This window comes from Piliocolobus tephrosceles, chromosome 13, assembly GCF_002776525.5.
Source record: "Piliocolobus tephrosceles isolate RC106 chromosome 13, ASM277652v3, whole genome shotgun sequence".
NCBI lineage: Eukaryota > Metazoa > Chordata > Mammalia > Primates > Cercopithecidae > Piliocolobus > Piliocolobus tephrosceles.
This window is the reverse complement of record NC_045446.1, coordinates 83936363-83956509: the sequence shown is the minus strand read 5'-3', so window position 1 is coordinate 83956509 and position 20147 is coordinate 83936363. Positions and strand designations below refer to the sequence as shown.

At 38.8% G+C, this 20147-nt stretch overlaps 1 protein-coding gene across 1 annotated transcript in view; it reads right to left on the bottom strand.

The window, feature by feature from the left end:
- Positions 1-5091: 5091 nt before the first annotated feature.
- HEPHL1 (hephaestin like 1) overlaps positions 5092-20147 on the bottom strand; it is a 78251-nt gene continuing 63195 nt past the window's right edge. The window contains exons 13-20 of the mRNA XM_026452320.1: positions 18668-18807; positions 15969-16109; positions 14282-14388; positions 12216-12438; positions 10837-10976; positions 5921-6083; positions 5381-5449; positions 5092-5294 (exon numbers count right to left, since the gene is read on the bottom strand). Coding sequence (XP_026308105.1) covers positions 5092-5294; positions 5381-5449; positions 5921-6083; positions 10837-10976; positions 12216-12438; positions 14282-14388; positions 15969-16109; positions 18668-18807 — 1186 coding nt within the window. The remainder of the gene's footprint in view (positions 5295-5380; positions 5450-5920; positions 6084-10836; positions 10977-12215; positions 12439-14281; positions 14389-15968; positions 16110-18667; positions 18808-20147) is intronic.

The following is a 20147-nucleotide window of genomic DNA, read 5'->3' as shown; positions in this document are numbered from 1 at the left end:
GAAGGAAGCCAAGGTGGAGGCCAGGTGTGGTAACTCACGCCTATAATTCCAGAACTTTGAGAGGCCGAGGCCAGTGGATGACTTGAGGCCACGAGTTCAAGACTAGCTTGGCCAACATGACCAGCCTGGCTGACCATGTCTCTACTAAAAATACAAAAGCTAGCCAGGCGTTAGCCAGGCATGGTGGCACATGCCTGTAATCCCAGCTACTCAGAAGGCTGAGGCAAGAGAATTGCTTGAAACCAGGAGGTGGAGATGGCAGTGAGCCAAGATTGTGCCTGGGCAACAGAGCAAGACTCTGTCTTAACCAAACAAACAAAAAAGAAGCCAAGGTAGGTTGTGAACCTCATAGCCAGTCTCTCAGAGCTCTGTTTTACTTGTTGGAGACCCTTGACATTTGAATATGAGAGCTTTTGCAACCAAAATAGTCTAAGTCAAAATAGTGAAGTTCAGTAGACTGCCTAATCTCTTTATATATTCATTCATTCATTCAATAAATATTTGCTAATAAACTATTGTGTATTTGTACTATGATCTCTGCTGGGGATGCAACAGTGAGCTAAACAGGTCAGGGGTCCTTGCTTCCACAGAGCTACATTCCAGCCAAAGAGGCAGACAAAACTTAAGCCAACAGATATAAAATGATTATGTCCTGTAATAAGTGCTGCCAAGGAAAACAGTGAAGATAGTAAATAACAGGGGGAAGGACCCACTTTAGAGAGGGAAGTCAGGGGAACCCAAATGTGAACTAGAAAAGCTAGGAGAGTATGATATTGAATACTGAGTGTCAACTGGATTGGATTGAGGGATACAAAGTATTAATCTTGGGTGTGTCTGTGTGGGTGTTGCCAAAAGAGATTAACATTTGAGTCAGTAGACCCAGGAAGGCAGATCCACCCGTAACCCACTGGCCACAATTTAATCAGCTGCCAGTAAATATAAAGCAGGCAGAAAAATGTGAAAGGGAGAGACGGGGGCCTAGCCTCTCAGCCTACATCTTTCTCCCATGCTGGATACTCCCTGCTCTCGAACGTCAAATTCCAAGTTCTTCAGATTTGGGACTTGGACTGGCTCTCCTTTTTCCTCAGGTTGCAGACAGTCTATTGTAGGACCCTGTGATCATGTAAGTTAATACTTAATGAACTTATATATATACATACACACACACATATATGAGTTTATATATCATTATATATATTTTATATATGTTTTATATATATTTATATAATATATATTACATATTACATATCATTATATATATAATGATATATATCCAGCTTGGGTGACAGAGCCAGACTCTATTTCTACACGCACACACACACACGCCCCAGAGAGTTCCCATATACCCCATTCCTGCATCCATTCTACACGACTGGCAGATTAATCATCTAAAAGCACAAGACGCGTATTATTATCCTCTTACACATATATATATTCTGTCCCTCTAATAAAACCCTGACTAATACAGAGAGGGAATGAGGAAGCTAGAGAGAGAGAGCATTCCAGGCATAGAAAGCAGCATATGCAAAGGCCCTGAGGCAAGAAAGAACTAGCAGGGTATAGGAGCAGATGAAAGCTTGAGCAGAGTTGAAGAAGTTGGAGGAGTGGGCATGGGCCAAATCAAGCTGGGTCTTAAAGACCAAGGTAAAGAGTTTGGGTGTTATTAAAAGTGCAATGGGAAGACAGTAAAGGGTAGCCACCAGAGAAGGGATGAAATTTGGAAAAACACGAAGCAATGTGTGGACGGTGGTTGAAAGGAGCGGTAGTGATGATGGAGAGGCTGGTTTGGGGACCACTGCAGTGACCCTACTCAAGCAAGATTTGTGTGAATCTGCAGCCCAAGGTCAGGGTTAGAGAAACACATTTTGAATTTATTCACAGAAAAATGGTTTTCCAGTCATAAGGATGGATAAAATAAACTATGGAGTAGCTGGTGACACATTACCACAAACTTAGTGGCACACATTTCTTCTCTTACATTTTTGGACCTCTGAAGTCCAAAATCAGTTTCAAGATATCTACAAGGCCAACCTCTCTCTGGAGGCTCTACAGGAAAATCCATTCCCTTACCTTTCCCAGCTTCTGGAGCTGCATTCCTTGCATTCCCTGGCCCATGGCCCCTTCCTCCATCTCCAAAGCCAGCAGCATAGCATCTTGCCTCAGTTGTCACATTGCCTTCTTCTTCTGTAGTCAAATCTCCCACTGTCTCTCTTTCATAAGGACACTTGTAATTACATACAGGGCCAATATGGATAATCCAGTATAAATTTCCTATCTTCAAGGTCCTTAAAGCAATCATACCTGCAAAGTCCCTTTTGCCACATAAGGTGACATTCAGAGATTCAGGGATTAGGACATGACATCTTCGGGGCATTATTCAGCCTACCACAGAGGGAAAAAAGAGAAAAAAGAACCCAGTGTCAAGTTCTGAGGCATGCTAACATTTAAGTCAGACAGAGGAGAAGGAACTAGCAAAAGAGATTGAGAAGGAAGTCATTGAGGAAGAAGGAAGCCTGGCAGAGAGTCATGTTGCAGAGCCAAGGGACTAGAGACTCTGAGTGTTCAGAAGGAAGGAGCTGTTTCTTGTTGCTGAGAGGTTGAGTAAGATAAACATGGAGAAGAAGCCACTGGAAATGGCATCATGGTTGGTGATCTCTACCACAGCAGATTGGGGTGTGGGGGCTGGGCATGCTGGATTGAAAGTCATCAGAATGCACTGAGGAATTCATGGGGTGAGGTGGTACAGGCACCAAGTGTGAATACCTCCATGTTCTGCTATCAAAGGAAGAGAGAAACTGGGTCGGAGGGGGTTATAGAGTTAAAGAAGACAGCTCATTGCTTTCTGTTTTTAGTGGTGGACATTGCTGATGATTTCATAGAAAGATGCAGGAGGAAAAATGGATACCCAAGGTAACGAAGTTCTTGAGAAAGCAAGAAGCAGTGAGGCCCAAAGTCAAATGAAGAGACTGCCCTGCTAGGAGCAGGGACACTTGTATTTTAACAGGAGGGAAAGGTGTGTGTAAGTGAAGGCTGAGTTGATTTTCTCAAGAGTGAGGCTGAGAACAAGGCGTGTAGCTATGTTTGAGGAAACAATGTTTGAGAAGTCATATTATTTGTGGAGACACATTATTTTGTTTCTTTTTCTCTAACAAGTATCATTGGCATAGTCATAGCCCTAAATATCTAAAAATTAATTCCCCTTTAACCACCTCCCCTAGTTCAGTGATACATAATTTTAAGTGAAAATAACCATGCAAATAGCCACGTTAAATGAAACTTTATTAAAACGAGAAATGATGCAATCAAACTACTTTGTGGTTTTGTTTTCATTACAAAAATAAACTGAAAAGAAAAAAAAACACAACAACTTGTCTTACTAAGTTGGGTAATAAATAAGGCATTTACCATAATTATTATGAAATTGCAGCCTACACATGTATGAAAACTGTAGAACATGTACTATGAAATCACATTGTCCACGGTTAGCAGACTGAAATTCAAAATCTTTTGTGTATGCTGTTTGATATGACATTCAAGCAAACTATGAACAGAACTATTAGCATTTGTATCCTTTTATGTTAAGACTATAGCTTCTATCCAATTACCCATTTCCCCTCATCAAGATGAAGATGAGACAGTATGAAAGGCCCCTCCACCAGAATATTTCTTAGCTCCTTGTCATTCACTTTGACATTCAAATGACCCACTGCTAAGGCAGGCATACCAGTATCACTCATCTAGCATTGGCATTGGCATCTCAGGGCATCTCACCCAGAGCTAAAAGCAATTTCTCAGTCTTGTAATAAACAAGGTTGCTTTTATCAATCTTACACCTAATGTCTAAGCATAGGACAGTGTAGATTGCTCATAATGGGTTGAGTTTTGTTTTCAATAATTTTTTTTGCATTCAAACCGTGGAAATTATTTATTAATTTTCAAAGCTGGTTTAATTGTTTAAGAAAATCTGCCACCAAGATTATCTTTTTCTCACCTTTCTATTTCCTTTTTTTCTCCTTCCATAAAGGGGTATATCTTTAAAAGGCACGGAATGTAGGATCTTCAGAAGTCCCTTCTCCTATCCAGTCACCTACATTGATAAATTCCTCCTGGTGTTTGTCATACAATGAGAATGTTATTATTTCATAGAAGATGGAGACTTGTAAAGATTCCCTCTAACTGACTGAAAAATCAAAGTCCAAATTCAAGCCCGGACTTGCCTCCTGCAAAGCTTCCCTCTTATAGAGAACTTGCTCTAAACTCTCAGGGAGTCCCTGCTTCATAAAGGGAGAGCCTAACATATTGTTTTACAACTTTCAGCCCTCCCACAGTCTGAAGTAGAAATACAATTTCTCTACTTGATTTTTGAAAGTACAAACATAAAAACATATTGTAAAAACATGTAGATATTCAAGTATTTCTACAGGTTTGAATAAAAACAGCAGCAATTAAAAAAAAAAAGCTTATAACTTTGCTTTTTATAACAAGCAGTGCACAGGCTATTTATATGAAAGAGGAAAAGGCCAGGAGAGCTGGTTAAAGCCTCCAAAAAATTTATTTGGTCTAATTCTATCAGCAGACACTGACTTAGACATTTCCAAGAACTCCTAAGAAAGATATTTTCCATAGAACAACAAAGGGACGCATGTTATGCAACAATGTTGAAAAAGCAGTGCCCTTCCAGTTAAATGTCTGAGGCACTCTAACTTTTTCTAGAAGCTGTTCATCTAGAAACTTTGGTGGTTAGCTAAGAAAGCACTGTTTAATCCAGGAATTATAAAAGATGGAATATAAAGATATCTTTCAGAGGGTCTCCCATTCAGTGAATCCATCCAGAGAACAGACTAAGAGTTGACATTCTCAGCCATGCCCATTCTCCTTTTTCTGTGTTTTATACCTGAGGATTATTCACAGCCCATTTAAAAATAAATAAAAGCAAATTGCTTTGGATGATGTTTCAGAGGATCAGAAGGCTGATCCAGGATACAGTGTCAACCTTCCTTGGTGAGTGATGCCTCAGTCGAGTTTCCCTGTTGGCTGCCATCTGGCCAGCTGTGGGACATCACCCTTTCCTGTTGAGGGAGACCAGATGGTTCACAGAGCATCCGTGGGGAGAGCACAGGACTGGACTTGCTGGTAATCTGTCTGCTTCATTGCAGAGCGGAGTCTAAGGGAGAGAATCACCGTGGCGATTAGAAGGAGGAGTCCAATGATGAAAAGGATGACCAAGGCTGCCTTAGCTCCTGCTGGACCCAGATTCTTGCCAAAGAAATAGAGCTGCTCCTTGCCAGGTCGTTCTGTGAAAAAGATAAAGTTGCCAGGGCCCTGCCATTCTTGAGGAATGAAATGTTGACTCATTTACATGGGGAGAGGGTATCATTACCGTTAGATGGCACTGTGGCTGAGTGAGATGCCCCTCCAGGAGATGTGGTGGAGTAAGGAATCCTGTTGTCTGCACAAAGAGAACAAGTTGATTGTTTTATTAACAACAGAAGGGGATTCTTTTCATGACAAGAGTCATTTCATTTCACCAGCAAGGACTTATTCCATCAGCATCTGCCAATCATTTATGGATTCTTACTGTGCTACTTCATTCCCATGTACATGCTTTCCTGCCCCGTCTGTCTTTCCCACTTCTGCTCACCCACTGAGTCTATCTGGAGCCTCATGGCCTCTGTGAAACTTTGGCTCGTATCCTCCAACTGTTACCCATTCCTTCCTACTGCTGCCAGTAAGCCCTGTACTCTGCATTCTGCTACGGCACATAGCATACTTGATTATAGTTACATATTTACATATGTGTCTCTCTTACTTGACTCTGAGCTTGTTGAGGGCTATATCTGGGTTTTTGTCATGCCTCTTGTTTTCAGGGTCTATAGGAAGCTTGGTGCCATCATCTGGCATCACTGACAGACAACAGTACCTGTGTTACGAAGGACCGTGTAGGTTGTCTCCATGCCAGCATGGATGTGGTCAGACACATGACAGTGTAGCAGCCATGTCCCTGGATGATCTGCAAACAGTTCAATGGTTTGGAATGTCCCAGGAAAGAGATCATACACATCTTCTCGGTAAGATTTATCTATCTGCAAAAACATTTTAAAAAACAACAGCTAGTAGCCTTCTTTGCTCAGAACAGCAAGAAGAGAAAGAAGAGCAAAAACAAATAAAACCCACAGTAAGCAAAAGGAAGGACATAAGAAAGAGCAGGAATCAAGAATAGAAGTACAATAAAGTCAAAGAAATCTAAAACTGATTCTTTGAACAGATCGATAAAATCAATAAATTCTGTAGTAGCCAGCTTCCATGATGGCCCACAATGATCCCCACCTCCTGGTATTCATAACCTTTGTAGTTCCTACCTACATTGTATAAGGGTCGGTATGTGCAATCAATAGCATGTGGAAGAAGTGCTGGCATTCCAATTCCAAGATTAGGTTATCATTACTTCTGTCTTAGATACTCTCTCGCCCTCTACTCACTGGAGGAAGCCAGTTTTCATGTCTTATCCACATGATCAGGAGTTGAAGCCTCTAGTCAACAACCATATCAGTAAGTTTGGAAGTAGATCCTCCAGCTCCAGTCAAACCTTTGAGAACTGCAGCTCCAGTCAACATCTTGATTGCCTCCTCATGAAAGATTCTGAATCAACCAACTAGCTAAACTGCTCCCAGATTCCTGATGCAAGAATTACTCTAAGTTTAGAGTAATTTGTTATGCAGCAATAGATAACTAATACAAATCTCTGGACAGACTAACCAAGGGAAAAGGGAAAAAGACACATTAGAAATACCAAGAATGAAAGTGAGGACATCACTGATATCTTACACACATTAAAAAGGAAATACTGGACAAACACCTCTTATCCATAAATTCTACAACTTAGATGGTATGAACAAACTCCTTAAAAGACACAAACTCCTGAAGATTACTCAAGAATAAATTGATAACCTGAATAGCACTATATTTATTAAAGAAACAAGTGCTTCAAGATATTCCAACAAATTAAACTCCAGATGGCTTTACTGGCAAATTCTACCAAACATTTAAAGGAGAAATAATACCAATTGTAAAAAAACTGTTCTAGAAAATAGAAGAGGAAAGAACACTTCCAACTCATTTTATGAGGCCAGCATTACTGTGATACCAAAACTAAACAAATGCTTTGCAAGGGAAAAAAGCTACAATCAATACTCCTCATGAACATAGATACCATCATTCATAACAAAATACTAGCAAATCAATTCCACAAAAAGGAATAATACATCATCACCAAGTAAGGTTTATCCTGGGAATGAAAAAGTGTTTTAAAACTCCAAAATCAATAAATGTAATTCAGCAATGGATTAAAGAAAAAGCATCTGATCATCTCAATAGATGCAGAAAAACCATTTGATAGAGTTTAACATTTGTTGATGATCAAAACTCTGAGCAAATTTAGAAGGAAACTTCCTCAACCTGATAATGGGATCCACAAAAAAGCTGCAGCTAACTTTGTAGTCAAAGGTGAATGACTAAGTGCTCCCCTTGTAAGATTAAGAACAAAGTGAGGATGCTCACTTTCATCACTCATATTCAAAATTGCACTACAAGCCCTGGCCAGTGCAATAAGACAAAAGAAATAAAAGACATACAGATTGAAAATAAATGAAGCCATGTCTGTTCACAGACAACATGACTGTCAGCATGGAAAATCCCCCTAAAATCTACCAGAGAACTATTGGAACTAAAGTGAGTTTAGCAAAGATGCAGGAAACAAGGTCAATATGCAAAAATCAATTATATTTCTAAATATCGGCAATAAACAACTATAAATTGAAATAAAAACACTATCATTTACACTATTACTAAAGCCTTTTATATACTTAGTTATAAATAAATATAAGAAAATATATGCAAGATCTCTATACTTAAAACTACAAAATGCTGATGAAACAAATCAAAGAAGAGGTAAACGATATATATACCATGTTCATGGATTGGAAGCCTCAATGTGGTTATGTCAGTTCTGTCCAACCCATTGTATAGAGTTAGTGCAATACCAATCAAAATCCCAACAGGATTTTAAAAATCAAAATCAACAAGTTATTTCTAAAATTTATCTGGGAAGGCAAACATCTAGAATAGCTAAAACAATCACCATCTGATTTTCAGACTTACTATAACACTAAAGTAGTCAAAACATTGTGACATTCAAGAAAGGGCAGACTATAAACCAGTGTAATGGAAGAGACAGCCCAGACATAGACCCACATATATGTGTTCAATATGATTTTGACAAAAGTGAAGAGTCAATTCTGTGGGAAAAAAAGATAATCTTTTCAATGAGTGGTGATGGAACATTTGGACATACATATGAAAAAAAATGAACTTTATTTCATATCTTGAACCACATATGAAAATTAAAATGTATCAGAGCCCTAAATATAAAATCTAAAACTATAACACTTCTAAAAGAAAACAAAGACCTTTTTTGTGACCTTCATTCAGTAAGACCAAAATTTTTTATACATGACACCAAAAGTATGGTCTGTAAAAGAAAAAAAAGAAAAATTGTACTTCATTGTACTTCATCAAAAATTAAGAACTTCTATTTGAAAGCTGTGAAGAGAATGAAAAGATAAACCACAAACTGGAAGCAAATATTTGTGAGTCATATCGCTGAAAAAGGATTTGTATCCAGAATATGTAAAGCCCTCAAACTCTACAATAAGGAAACAAATAACCCAATTTTTTTAAATGGCCTTGCAATTTGGACACTTCACCAAAGATTAACAGATGACAGATGGTAAGCAAACACATGAAAAAAATGCTCAATATCATTAGCCACTGGGAAAATGCAAATGAAAAGCAATGAGATACCACTATATCCCCTCCCCAATGAGGGAATGCCTAAGGAAAAAAAGGAAACAAAAACGAAAAATACCAACTGCATATGTGGATGTGCAACATATGGAGCTCTCATATATTTCTTTGGAAATGCAAAATGATACTGTCTCTTTGGAAAAGAGTTTGGCAGTTTCTTATTGAAATCAAACATACACATCACATGGCTTAGCAATCCTACTTCTAGGTATTTTCTCAAGGAAAATGAAAACATATGTTCACACAAAAACATGTGCACAAATGTTTGTAATGACTTGATTTGTAATAAACAACCTTGGAAATAACTCAACTGTTTCTCAACAGGAGAATGGATGAACAAACTGCATTATATCCATACAATGGAATACTACTCAACAATCACAAGAAACAAACCACTGATACACATAACAAGATTGAATTCCTATGCTAAATCAAACAAGCCAGATTCAAGATGCTACAAACTATGATTTCCATATAACCTTTCAAAAAAGGCAAATCTATAGAGACAGTGGTTGCCAGGGGTTAAGTATGGGGAAGTAGTTGACACTAGAGGGTGCAATGGGGAAATTTGCCAGAGAAATAAAAGTATTCTGTATTTTGATTGCTGTTGGTTGCACTACTGTATGTGCTTATCAAAAGAGAACTACACACTAAATTGGTGGGCGAATTGTATTCAATGTAAATTATATCTCATTTTTAAAGTATATATGTAAACTTTTGTCATTTTATATATGTTATTGAATTTTATAAATTTTTAATATAATTTTTAAAATGTAACTTTAAAAAAGCCAAATTCTGAAATGCAGCATAGCCATTTAATATGTGAAACTCTAATCATAGCAGGCTAATACTTGGTGTCCTAAACAATGTTGAAATATACAGAGGAGAAAGGATATTCAATGTTTTATTAAAGTTACCATTTATTCCTGTCTAACTAGGAAAGACCAATTCCAGTTTTCTCCACTCATTGGATGTGATTGTTCTTTTCTATTCCACTTCCTTGTAGACAGCACTGAGAACTTCAGATGACAGACTATTTGGACCTTATCCATTGGAGATTCTGATTCAGCCGGTCTGGGGCAAGGCCTGGCAATAGGGTTTTTACATGGTTCCCCAGATGGTTCTGCTATACAGGGAGCGCCACCCAAATGGTATAGCTTGATGCTAGAGGGTAGAAGGTCACACATGGTCCAGCCCAGCTCACTAGGACAAAAGTCAAGATAAAGTTTGAGGGCTCAGGCCATAGCTCAAAACAGCTCCTTTACTAGATAGAGCTATTCTGTTAGCTAATCACACAGAAAAAGAAAAGGGTAGGGAGAAGGAAAGGGAAAGAAAAAAAGAAGGGTGAGGAAAAGGGACAAATGCTGTCAGTGTCAGTACTTTCATATATAATATTAACAGTATATTCCAGGGTGGTCAGAGTTATCCCCAGATCACTAATGAAAAAACTCTCACCTGAGGCTTGGAGAGATTTTTATAAGCACAGTAATATACATACACATATTAAGAAACATCCAGGCCGGGCACGGTGGCTTACGCCTGTAATCCCAGCACTTTGGGAGGCCGAGTCGGGCAGATCACGAGGTCAGGAGATTGAGACCATCCTGGGCTAACACAGTGAAACCCTGTCTCTACTAAAAAATACCAAAAAAATTAGCTGGCGTGGTGGCAGGCACCTGTAGGCCCAGCTACTCAGGAGGCTGAGGCAGGAGAATGGCGTGAACCCAGGAGGCGGTGCAGTGAGCGGAGATCGCGCCACTGCATTCCAGCCTGGGCGACAGAGCAAGACTCTGTCTCAAAAAAAAAAAAAAAAAAGGAAATATACACCAGGGAAAGGGTATAATCACATTATTCTGTTCCATTTTCACCTCCCCTCACAAGCATTATTGCCAAGTAACTCTTATTTTCCACTGGAAGTACATTGAATTTGTTAGTTCAAAAAAGTCTTTCCCAAAGCACTTTCCTTATACTTACTTTGAAGAGAAAGCTCTCAGCATGATAATGGATGGTATGTATGTCCACTTCACTTCCTATCCCTAACAAATACCAGTTTGTCATTGTATTTTCGTTCATTGTGAGGCCATGGAGATTCCCAAAAATCTTTCCATTAATAGCTTTAAAAGGGTGATAAGAAAACAACCTTTGGTTAATTAAAATATAAGCTGATTTTTTAAATGTTTCCAGAAGATCTTTAGGTCACTGATATTTTCATCTGTCTAGTAAACATGTAACAATCTCACTCACCCCTAGCAGTGTCCCACCATTCTAGACCCAAAATTCAGATTACTGAGAAATCCTTCTACAAAGAGTGAGAACAAAGAAATAGCAGTTTTAAAGCCATATCTTGGTGGCAGTGTTTTGTTTTTTCAGCATAATCTCTTTATAAAGGAAATTACAGGCTCATTGGAGAGGTAGCCAGATTTATACCACTCTACAGAGAATAAACTGAGGCATAAACAAGTTTAAATAAATCAAAATTGAGTGACTTAGAAGGTATTTTTTTAATACTTCACTTGTTGAGAATAGTTTAAGCCTGGTTGAATCTCCGAAAATAAAAGAGAACTTCACACGGGCTGAGCTCATGACCAAACAATGACCAAAGCAAACTGAGTTTACATGATGGTGACTTCCACTCCTCCGCTGTCTACTGACTTTTGATTCTGTGCATTGTGGCACAACCAAATGACCTGCATTCATTAAAAATGGAGACCATACTAAAAACTCTTTAGGAGAAGAAAGCAAAACTGGTAGGGGAAAAAGTAGCTGAATGGGAATCAGGCTACTATATTTCTAATCTATATTAATAACTAGTTTTGTGACCTTGGGCAAGGCCTATCTTTTTGTGCACTTTGGTCAAAAATAGCTGTTGGTGAGAAACTGGATGTGTCAATTCAAACACATTATTCCCACCAACAAACTACCTTAAATTATACAGAATTAAGTAACACAGATACATTAAAACAGAAATTTGATGATAGTGTTTCATATCCCAGACACAAACCTGGCCCTTAAATTTAATCAAATGGAAGTTATGGCATATTCTTATAAAAATATGACAATAAGCCATTATTTGTTTTTAAAGAATTACTTCACAGTCTTAGAGCTTAGAGATCCCAGCATTCAGAAATACATGTCCCTACAAGTTGGTTCAAAGCCTTAATGACTTCGTTGCCAGCCAATCAGTGGCTAGGCTGGTTCAGTCTGAACAAAAGCATTAGAGGACTTTCTTCAGTCCAGGTGCCCCTGGGAAGGGGGAAAGGCTCAGAGAAGGATGCTGGGAGCCTCCTACATTTACAGGAATTCCTATGAGCTTATCTTAACATAGGCTTCTTCTTTTTAAACTTTGGATATACCATGCATTCTGTTGCTTTCCTCAAAATCATCAGTGCGCTTAAAATCTCGTGGATCTTTGTTGAGATACTTCTTAATATTGTCATCCAGATACCAGGATTCATTCTCATTAAATACCAAAAACAAGAGAGCAAATTCATAATCAATGTCACTTCTTCTTCCCTTTTCATTCAATACTCCTTCTCGGCATGTAATCAGAGGACCCATCAAACCACTATACGTATCCTGGAAGAAAAATAAACCGAGTTAAAAGAGCCATTAAGTAATTTAATAATATTTCATTCCACCTGCCACCATTCTAGTATAGGGTCATAATACCTCACCCTGGACTAGAAATTGATTCCTCTCTCGGCTGTGATTCACCCTACCTCCAGACCATCCTGTTGAACACCATCACAGTAATCTTTATACTCCCGTATCTAGAAGTCTTCAGTGATTTTCCATGGCCTGCAGAATTAAATATAAATCCTCGCAGGTCCGTGAGCCCTCCACGTGCTCCCCTAATGAACTTTTCTGGCTTAGGCTACCCCTTGATTTACTACTGGACCTCTTATGATAGCCAAATGGGACTCTCAACATGTCCCAAACACTCCCTCTACTTCCCTATTTTCAGCTGTGCTCATAATGCTCTTTCTTCCTAGACTCTCCTTTCAAAACCTTCTATAGTACTTTAGTTAGTCTGCCACTCCTACAGAATTCACCAGATTCAGAGCTCTATTACAGTTACAAGTGTGGACATGTATTATTTTCCCCACAAAGTTATAAGTTTCTTCAAAACAGGAGTATCGCCCGGGCGCGGTGGCTCACGCCTGTAATACCAGCACTTTGGGAGGCCGAGACGGGCAGATCACGAGGTCAGGAGATCAAGACCATCCTGGCTAACACGGTGAAACCCCGTCGCTACTAAAAAATACAAAAAACTAGCCGGGCGAGGTGGCGGGCGCCTTGTCGTCCCAGCTACTCAGGAGGCTGAGGCAGGAGAATGGCGTGAACCTGGGAGGCGGAGCTTGCAGTGAGCTGAGATCCGGCCACTGCGCTCCAGCCTGGGCGATAGAGCTAGACTCCGCCTCAAAAAAAAAAAAAAAAAAAAAAAAAAAAAAAGACGAGTATCTGCATCTCTCATAGTATTTGGTGGGGTCATTTGCACATCACAAGTGCTCAATAAATATTTGTTGTAATGCATAAAATAATAAATAAATATGGATTTTCCCATACTTCTCATATGTAAGTTTATTTATTCAAGTGCCTTGTATATCTGTCTCTGAACTCTAGAACTGTCCAGTACAACTCAAGGACATTAATACAAGCCATCTAATACCTAAGAGGGAGGTTAAGATAATCCCTCCTTTTTTTTCTTTAATAGGCAAAGCTTACATTTTACATCAGATAATGGCTTTAGATTGGAGTTTGGTTTATAGCATGTAATTAAAGGCTGTGGTTGTTTTACACACACATATCTGGCTCAAATTCAATACTGAATCTTTGCCTTTTATTTCAAAGTTAGATCATTAATCATTCAAATAGTTTTGTAGTTTCAGTTACTATGTTTAAAGTGAACTTTCTTTTCCTGAGCCCTAGTAGCCCTGGTAATGCATTTAAAATGAACAGATTTCACACATCCAAAACCATACATAAATTGTATTCCAAGTTATATTTATTTGATTGTTATATATTTACATATCCTCTTTTGCTTCAAACCTTTTATCTTTTGAAGTTCTAAATTTGGTAACTGAACATCGGAATTTTGTTTTTATCCCCTATACTTTAAGTCAAGGGTCAGCACACTTTTTTTTGTTTGTTTGGAAAAAAAATATCACCAGATAGTAAATATTTTTGACTTTGTGGGCCATACAGTCTGTTGCAGCTACTCAAGTCAACCACTGACAATGTAAATGTAAATCCAGCATGGCTAGATTTGGTAAATGGGCCATAGTGTGAGACCCTTGCTCTAAATCATTACACGCTTTCACATATACCAACCCAAGCTGTGATGAACTTTCACCCAGATTAATTTAGTCAACTTTCATCCAGATTATTTTAAACCTTTTGGTTGCTCTCTCCACCTTACCTTCACAAAGTTTACTGTTGAATAGTAAACCCATGGAATACAATTGGGATCAGAAGGCCCTGGACCGGATCTTTTAGGGATATTCCATCTATAAGTTTTTACTTCTCCTGTAATAAATGAAATGGAAAAAATTTGTTAGAATTACCTGTGTTTCAGATGATTTATCTGAAGAAATACAAGCAGGTCTTTATATATTTCATTAATGTTTATTGCTGGAGAGAATTACTCATTCATTACAAATGTTCTTATTAAACTCCCATCTCGATTTCTACTATTTCAAAATGAAATGGTAGATTTGTCATGTCAGGCTCCAGCCTTCCCTCTAGTTTCCCTTTTTTATTGTCAACTGGTGTGTATTCAGGAAATAAGAACATTTTATACCTTACTGTTTTTCCTCTGTAAATGTTATATCTTCTTCCCAAGAACCGTCCTTGAGCACATCTTAGTCATCAAGGACCTCTGCCTTGACCTCTTATGGGAGTCACCACGGATATTTGTAAGCTCTTGCTGCTCAGGTCTCACCCCAGACCAGTGAAATCAGAGAGTCTGGGGTCTAGGACTCTGGTGCTAGTGTTTTTTTAAAGCTTCTCAAGTGGGCAGATGAGATTTGGTGAGAACCAGAATCAGAGAGACGTAGTTCGAAATCTCAACCCTATGACTTCCTTTTTCCTACATTTGACAAGCTACTTAACTTCACTAACCTTTAGTATCCTCATCTGTAAAGTGGGTTGGTCATGATAGTTTTCTAATTGTTGTGAGGATTAAATGAAATAATGTAATTAAATACACAGGATAATGCTTCATTTTGAAGGCAGTTAATGTGTTAATTTTTATGTTTACTACAGTAGTCCCCCTTTATCCAGGAGGGATACATTCCAAGACCTCCAGGGGTTGCTTGAAACCACAGACAGTGCCATACTTATATATACTATGTGTTTTCCTATACATTTATAAATTAGGCACAGTAATTAATTAATTTATAATTAATTTATAAATTAGGCACAGTAAGAGATTGACAATAATAAAATGACAATTATAACAGTACACTATAATAAAAGATATGTGAATGTAGTCTCTCACTCTCAAAATATCTTTTTATAGTCTCTAATTGAAGTTATCTCAAAATTTCTTAATATTTTCAGACCAAGTTTGATTCAGGTAACTGAAACCAAAGAAGGCAAAACCGTGATAAGGGGGAGCTACTATAAGAACAACTATGGAGACAGTAAAAAGATCAGTGGTTGTCAGGGGTTAAGGAAGAGGAAAAAACAAACACCAGAGAACAGAGAATGTTTAGGGCAGTGAAACTATTCTTTATACGACTACAATGGTAGATACATGTTGTTGTGCGTTTGTCAAAACCCTTAGAGTGTATACACCAAGACTGAACCCTAATGTAAATTATGGGCTTTAAGGGATGTGTCAATGTAGGTTTATCAGTTACAACAATTGTACCACTCTGGTGGGGGATGTTGATAATGGGGTCCCTAATGGAGGTTCCTAATGGAGCCCTAGAAATTCCTAAACATTTGGTCCTTGGATGAATGGTGATCTCATACCAGAGTGACTAGATGATGGCTGAAACACATTGATATTAAGATGAGCTCTTTAAGACCCCTCCGAGGTCAGAAAAGAATTGACTCCAGTGTTCTTCTTCAAGATGGAGCAGATCTCTGACGCAACTTACCTGGTTTTGTCATGGGCACTTGGAATTGCTTTCCACTATCCATCTCCTCCACACCCTGGGCTGAGATGGAGTAGGGCCTACTGGCTTTGTTCTTAAATATGATCAGGATGGTGTCGCCCACCTCGGCATGAATCATTGGGCCTAAAGGCAAAACACAGGACTGTGTGCATTATTATTGCTCTTTCAACATTAGTGTAATTTAAATATAGGCAGTAGTGAGCCAAATAAAATAGTTTAGTTGTTTTTCTGAGAAAGGCATATATAAATCTACTTTGTTTTAGAGAGCAACATTGTGTGGTATTAAATATCATGTAGTCTTTAGCAATGGGTTTAAATTCTGCCTCCTTCATTTATTAGAGGGGCCTTGGGTAAGTGATATAATCTGTATGAGTTTCAGTTTCCTCATCTGTAACATCGGTTTAGTAATAACTTTCGTGTGGGATTATAGTAAGAACTGAATAATATAATGTATGTAAAAGTGTTTACTTGAGTGCACTGATACACCATAAGTATTCAGTAAATGCTTAACTTTTTACTACTGAGAAATCATCTCCAGGAAAAGCCATATCCACATGATATGGTGACTTTCAGTTGTAATCTCCCTGTGTATAACCTTTGATAAGTCTGAAATTATTCATTATCTGGTAAATGGATGACAATAATAATGAAGATCCAATTAAATGTGTATAAAAGCAATTTGAAAGATTAGAGTGAAATAAAATCATTTATGTATTGATTTATGATTAATACAGTGACTTCATGAATGCACGTCTAACTCTGTTTCTCAATATTTGTTTACCCAAGGAGACAAGCACTCTTCAGCTCCTCTGATGTGTACATTTCTGTTGGAAGCAACCAGGCTGTGTGCCAATGAAGATGAGCCTACACCTGGCTGAGCGGGCCTGTAGCAGCATGACTTGTGCACTGCTTCATGGTGAGTAGACTCCCATTTCAGAAGTGCCTGATCCCTATGGCTCTCTCTTGGGTATTTGGTGCATTCTACATTCAGAGGCAGATACATTCACAGTTGGTGGTCTGGCCACACATATCAATTCCTTGCTGATTCAAGCCATGGTTTTAATTGCTTTTCTGAGAAAGGTATATGTAAATCTAAAATTTGTTGGACTGTTATTATTTTCAATTTTCTCTCAATTTCTTAAAACATAAATACATTAAATTAAAATAAATAAATAAAACTTTCTTAAAATATTTAACATGAATCAGGAAGTTCTAAAAATCACTCATTCTTTCCCCTTAATGGCAAAATTAGAAAAGAAAACCCGAAGGCAAGTGGACTGGGCTGAAAAAAAGAAGAAAATGCTTTGCATGTTCTTAAACAGTACATTTGGTTATAGTTAGAAACAGGTGCCTATGTATGTGTATGTTAAAATCATTATTTGTGTACTCATTACCACCTGAATTGCACATGCCTTGCTATACTGGTTGGTAAGAGCAAATGACTACTGATGAGTAAGAGCGAATGGGTACTGATTCAGAGTGTGAGAGGTCGATATCAGGGAATAGTAATGAATTGAAGTGTGCCTGCCATGCGCCCAGTTTGAGGAGCCCAAGCCTCTCCCTGAGCTGCAGAAAATGAGTAAATAGGCTTCACATTTCCCTGGTTGAAGTGCTGATGGGCTTGCCTCTCATGAATTCAACTCATTTGTGTCATTTTGCTGAGAAGAACCAAACCAAAGAGCCTTAGAGGCACACCTCAAACCCCTCAGCAGGACCAGCACCTCAGTGTCTTTAAAGCTCTGTCAACATCACAGCTCAAATGAATGAATGTCTCAATCAGGGCTGACTCACTCATTTGATGAGACAAACAAGCTTATCTGTGAATATTAGTAGAGTGTGGACGTGTGGGGTCCAATACACCTCCACATGTATTACATGGATGGGGCATTTGATTTAACAATTTATCAAGCTAGGAGTTGTAGGGCCTCATTCTAATATTGGAAAGCACTGTGTAAGATCATACTGTTTATATAAGTTACCTTGTGCATTCAAAAGTGGAGCAGGATTTCCAAAAGTCCCTTAGATTTGCCCTCTGCTTTAAGGTCTTATCCCCAAGATGGGGTCAGAGCTGGTGACTTCCCATGAAGAAAAGTGGAGAAGGAAAGCAGGAAGAGCTTATCTCATTGCCAGGTCCGGCAGCTCAGGTTCTGAGAAGGCCATGAATAAGGGCCTCCTGAACTGAGAGGGACCTTTCAGGAAGGAGAAAGCCAGACCTTTTTCCCTTGGCCCCATCTCACATAGGAGCTCTTCTTTTGTCATAAATATGCTTATGGTGTGTTGCAATAGCACTGTGCATGGATAACCCAGGACCTTAAGAAGTTATGGAAACATTCTGCCTGCTGTTCTGACACATCAAACTATTTCAAATTAAAACTTCCTGGCACAGTATAGGGGTTGGAAAGAAGCTTTAGGGTATCATACACCAGTTAGACTGCCCCGATGTCATGGATTCCTATTTGCGTGTTATCTGGTAGTCTTATTATGACTATTTTTTGCATGAGTTGAGCACTCAGCACACTCCCTGATAATGGTAGAGCAGGAAAATATTGCAGTTGGAGGAATGCAGTCAAGCTACTCTGTTTCTTCTATCCTTTCTCAGCCACAGGTCTAACAGAACACATGAGTGTGTGTGTATGCACATGCTTGGGGCTGACAGTGCACGCCTGAAATCTGTGCCATACCCAGGAGTTCTAAGTGCTCCTCTCGTGGTGGTCGGGCTTTGATCTCCACAAATTCTCCATCCGTGTATTCCCTGTAAACCACCTTCTTGTACTGAGAGCCAATCCAATTTTCAGTGCGGTTCATAAATATATCTCCATGTCTGCAAATCAGAAGCATCAGAAATTAAAGTTGTCAGACAGCAGAAAAGCTTTGAGTGCTTCTAAGTGATTCAGGGGTAATCTGGAGAAGTGCTCCCCAAACCTGGCTGTGATCAAGTGCTCCCTGGGGAGCTGGCCTTTTGCACCAGACTTTCTGGGAGTGAGGCCAGGAATCTGCACTTGAAAGCTCCTTGAATTCTGATATGGGCAGCCCAGCACCAGTTCATGGCCCACCCTTGGAAATCACTGTTGTAATCTTCTGCGAAGCACTGAGTAGGGCCAAACTCAGAGACTCCTAAGGATCCTTTGAGGTTGCACCTCTCTTCTGGGACCATCTAACCTTACACACATGCATCTGCTTGTGTGTGTCATCACACACACACACACACACACACACACACACACACATCCACCCTCTACCACCCTGAATTTCTCCAGATTTCATTTGCACCTTTCTGTACGTGGTAATACTTTTCCACTTTGAAAGATCTCAAGAAGGACTGTAGTCATGTATTGTGCATACACTCATACATATATAGATAGATACAGTTGACACTTGTTCTTCACCCTAGTTGTGTTCTAGAAAGTCATTGTGATAACTGGGCTAATAAAGACTGAACCATTGTTCCTAGGGGAAATATAGGGTTAGGTTCCTGCAAACCTCTGGTCACAATATTTTCATCAACTGATCAACATATGACCTTGTTTTATGTCTGTTTCTTTTTAAAGACACTTTATTTAATATATGTTGCTGAGCTCAACAGCATTAACACTGTTGAGTTCATTAACACTGAGCTCAACAGCCAACAGCACTATAACTCATGCAGGAACAAAGTCCCTCTCACATGTATGACGCACATCAGAGGCTTCTTGCACTCAGGACATTGCTTCAGCACTCTGCTTAGGGTGGCATTCTAAACAGTGAAAGCACCAACATAAAGCACACAAATGCAAAAAACATGGCACTAAATAGTCTGAAAACAAGGATTTTGTTTACAGTATGGGAGCCGAAACAAGAAGGCAGAGATACTCCTTGTTTGACCTCAGCTGAAAATATGTGCATCAGGCAACATAAAATGTTGCCACCCTATATGTACCTGCAAATGACCACAAAAATGTCACAGGAATTGATTTGGGGGTTAAAAATAAATTTTAGCAAGTAGGCAAATTTGCAAAAGCAGAATCTACAAATAGCAAGGATAGATTGTTTATGTACCGTACATGTATAGTACATTTCATCTATTGCCAAGGCAGATCATCACAAAAGACAGATTTTTAAAATCTATTAATTTTATTTCTTTTTTTTTTTTTTTTTTTTTTTTTTACGGTGTCTCGCTCTGTT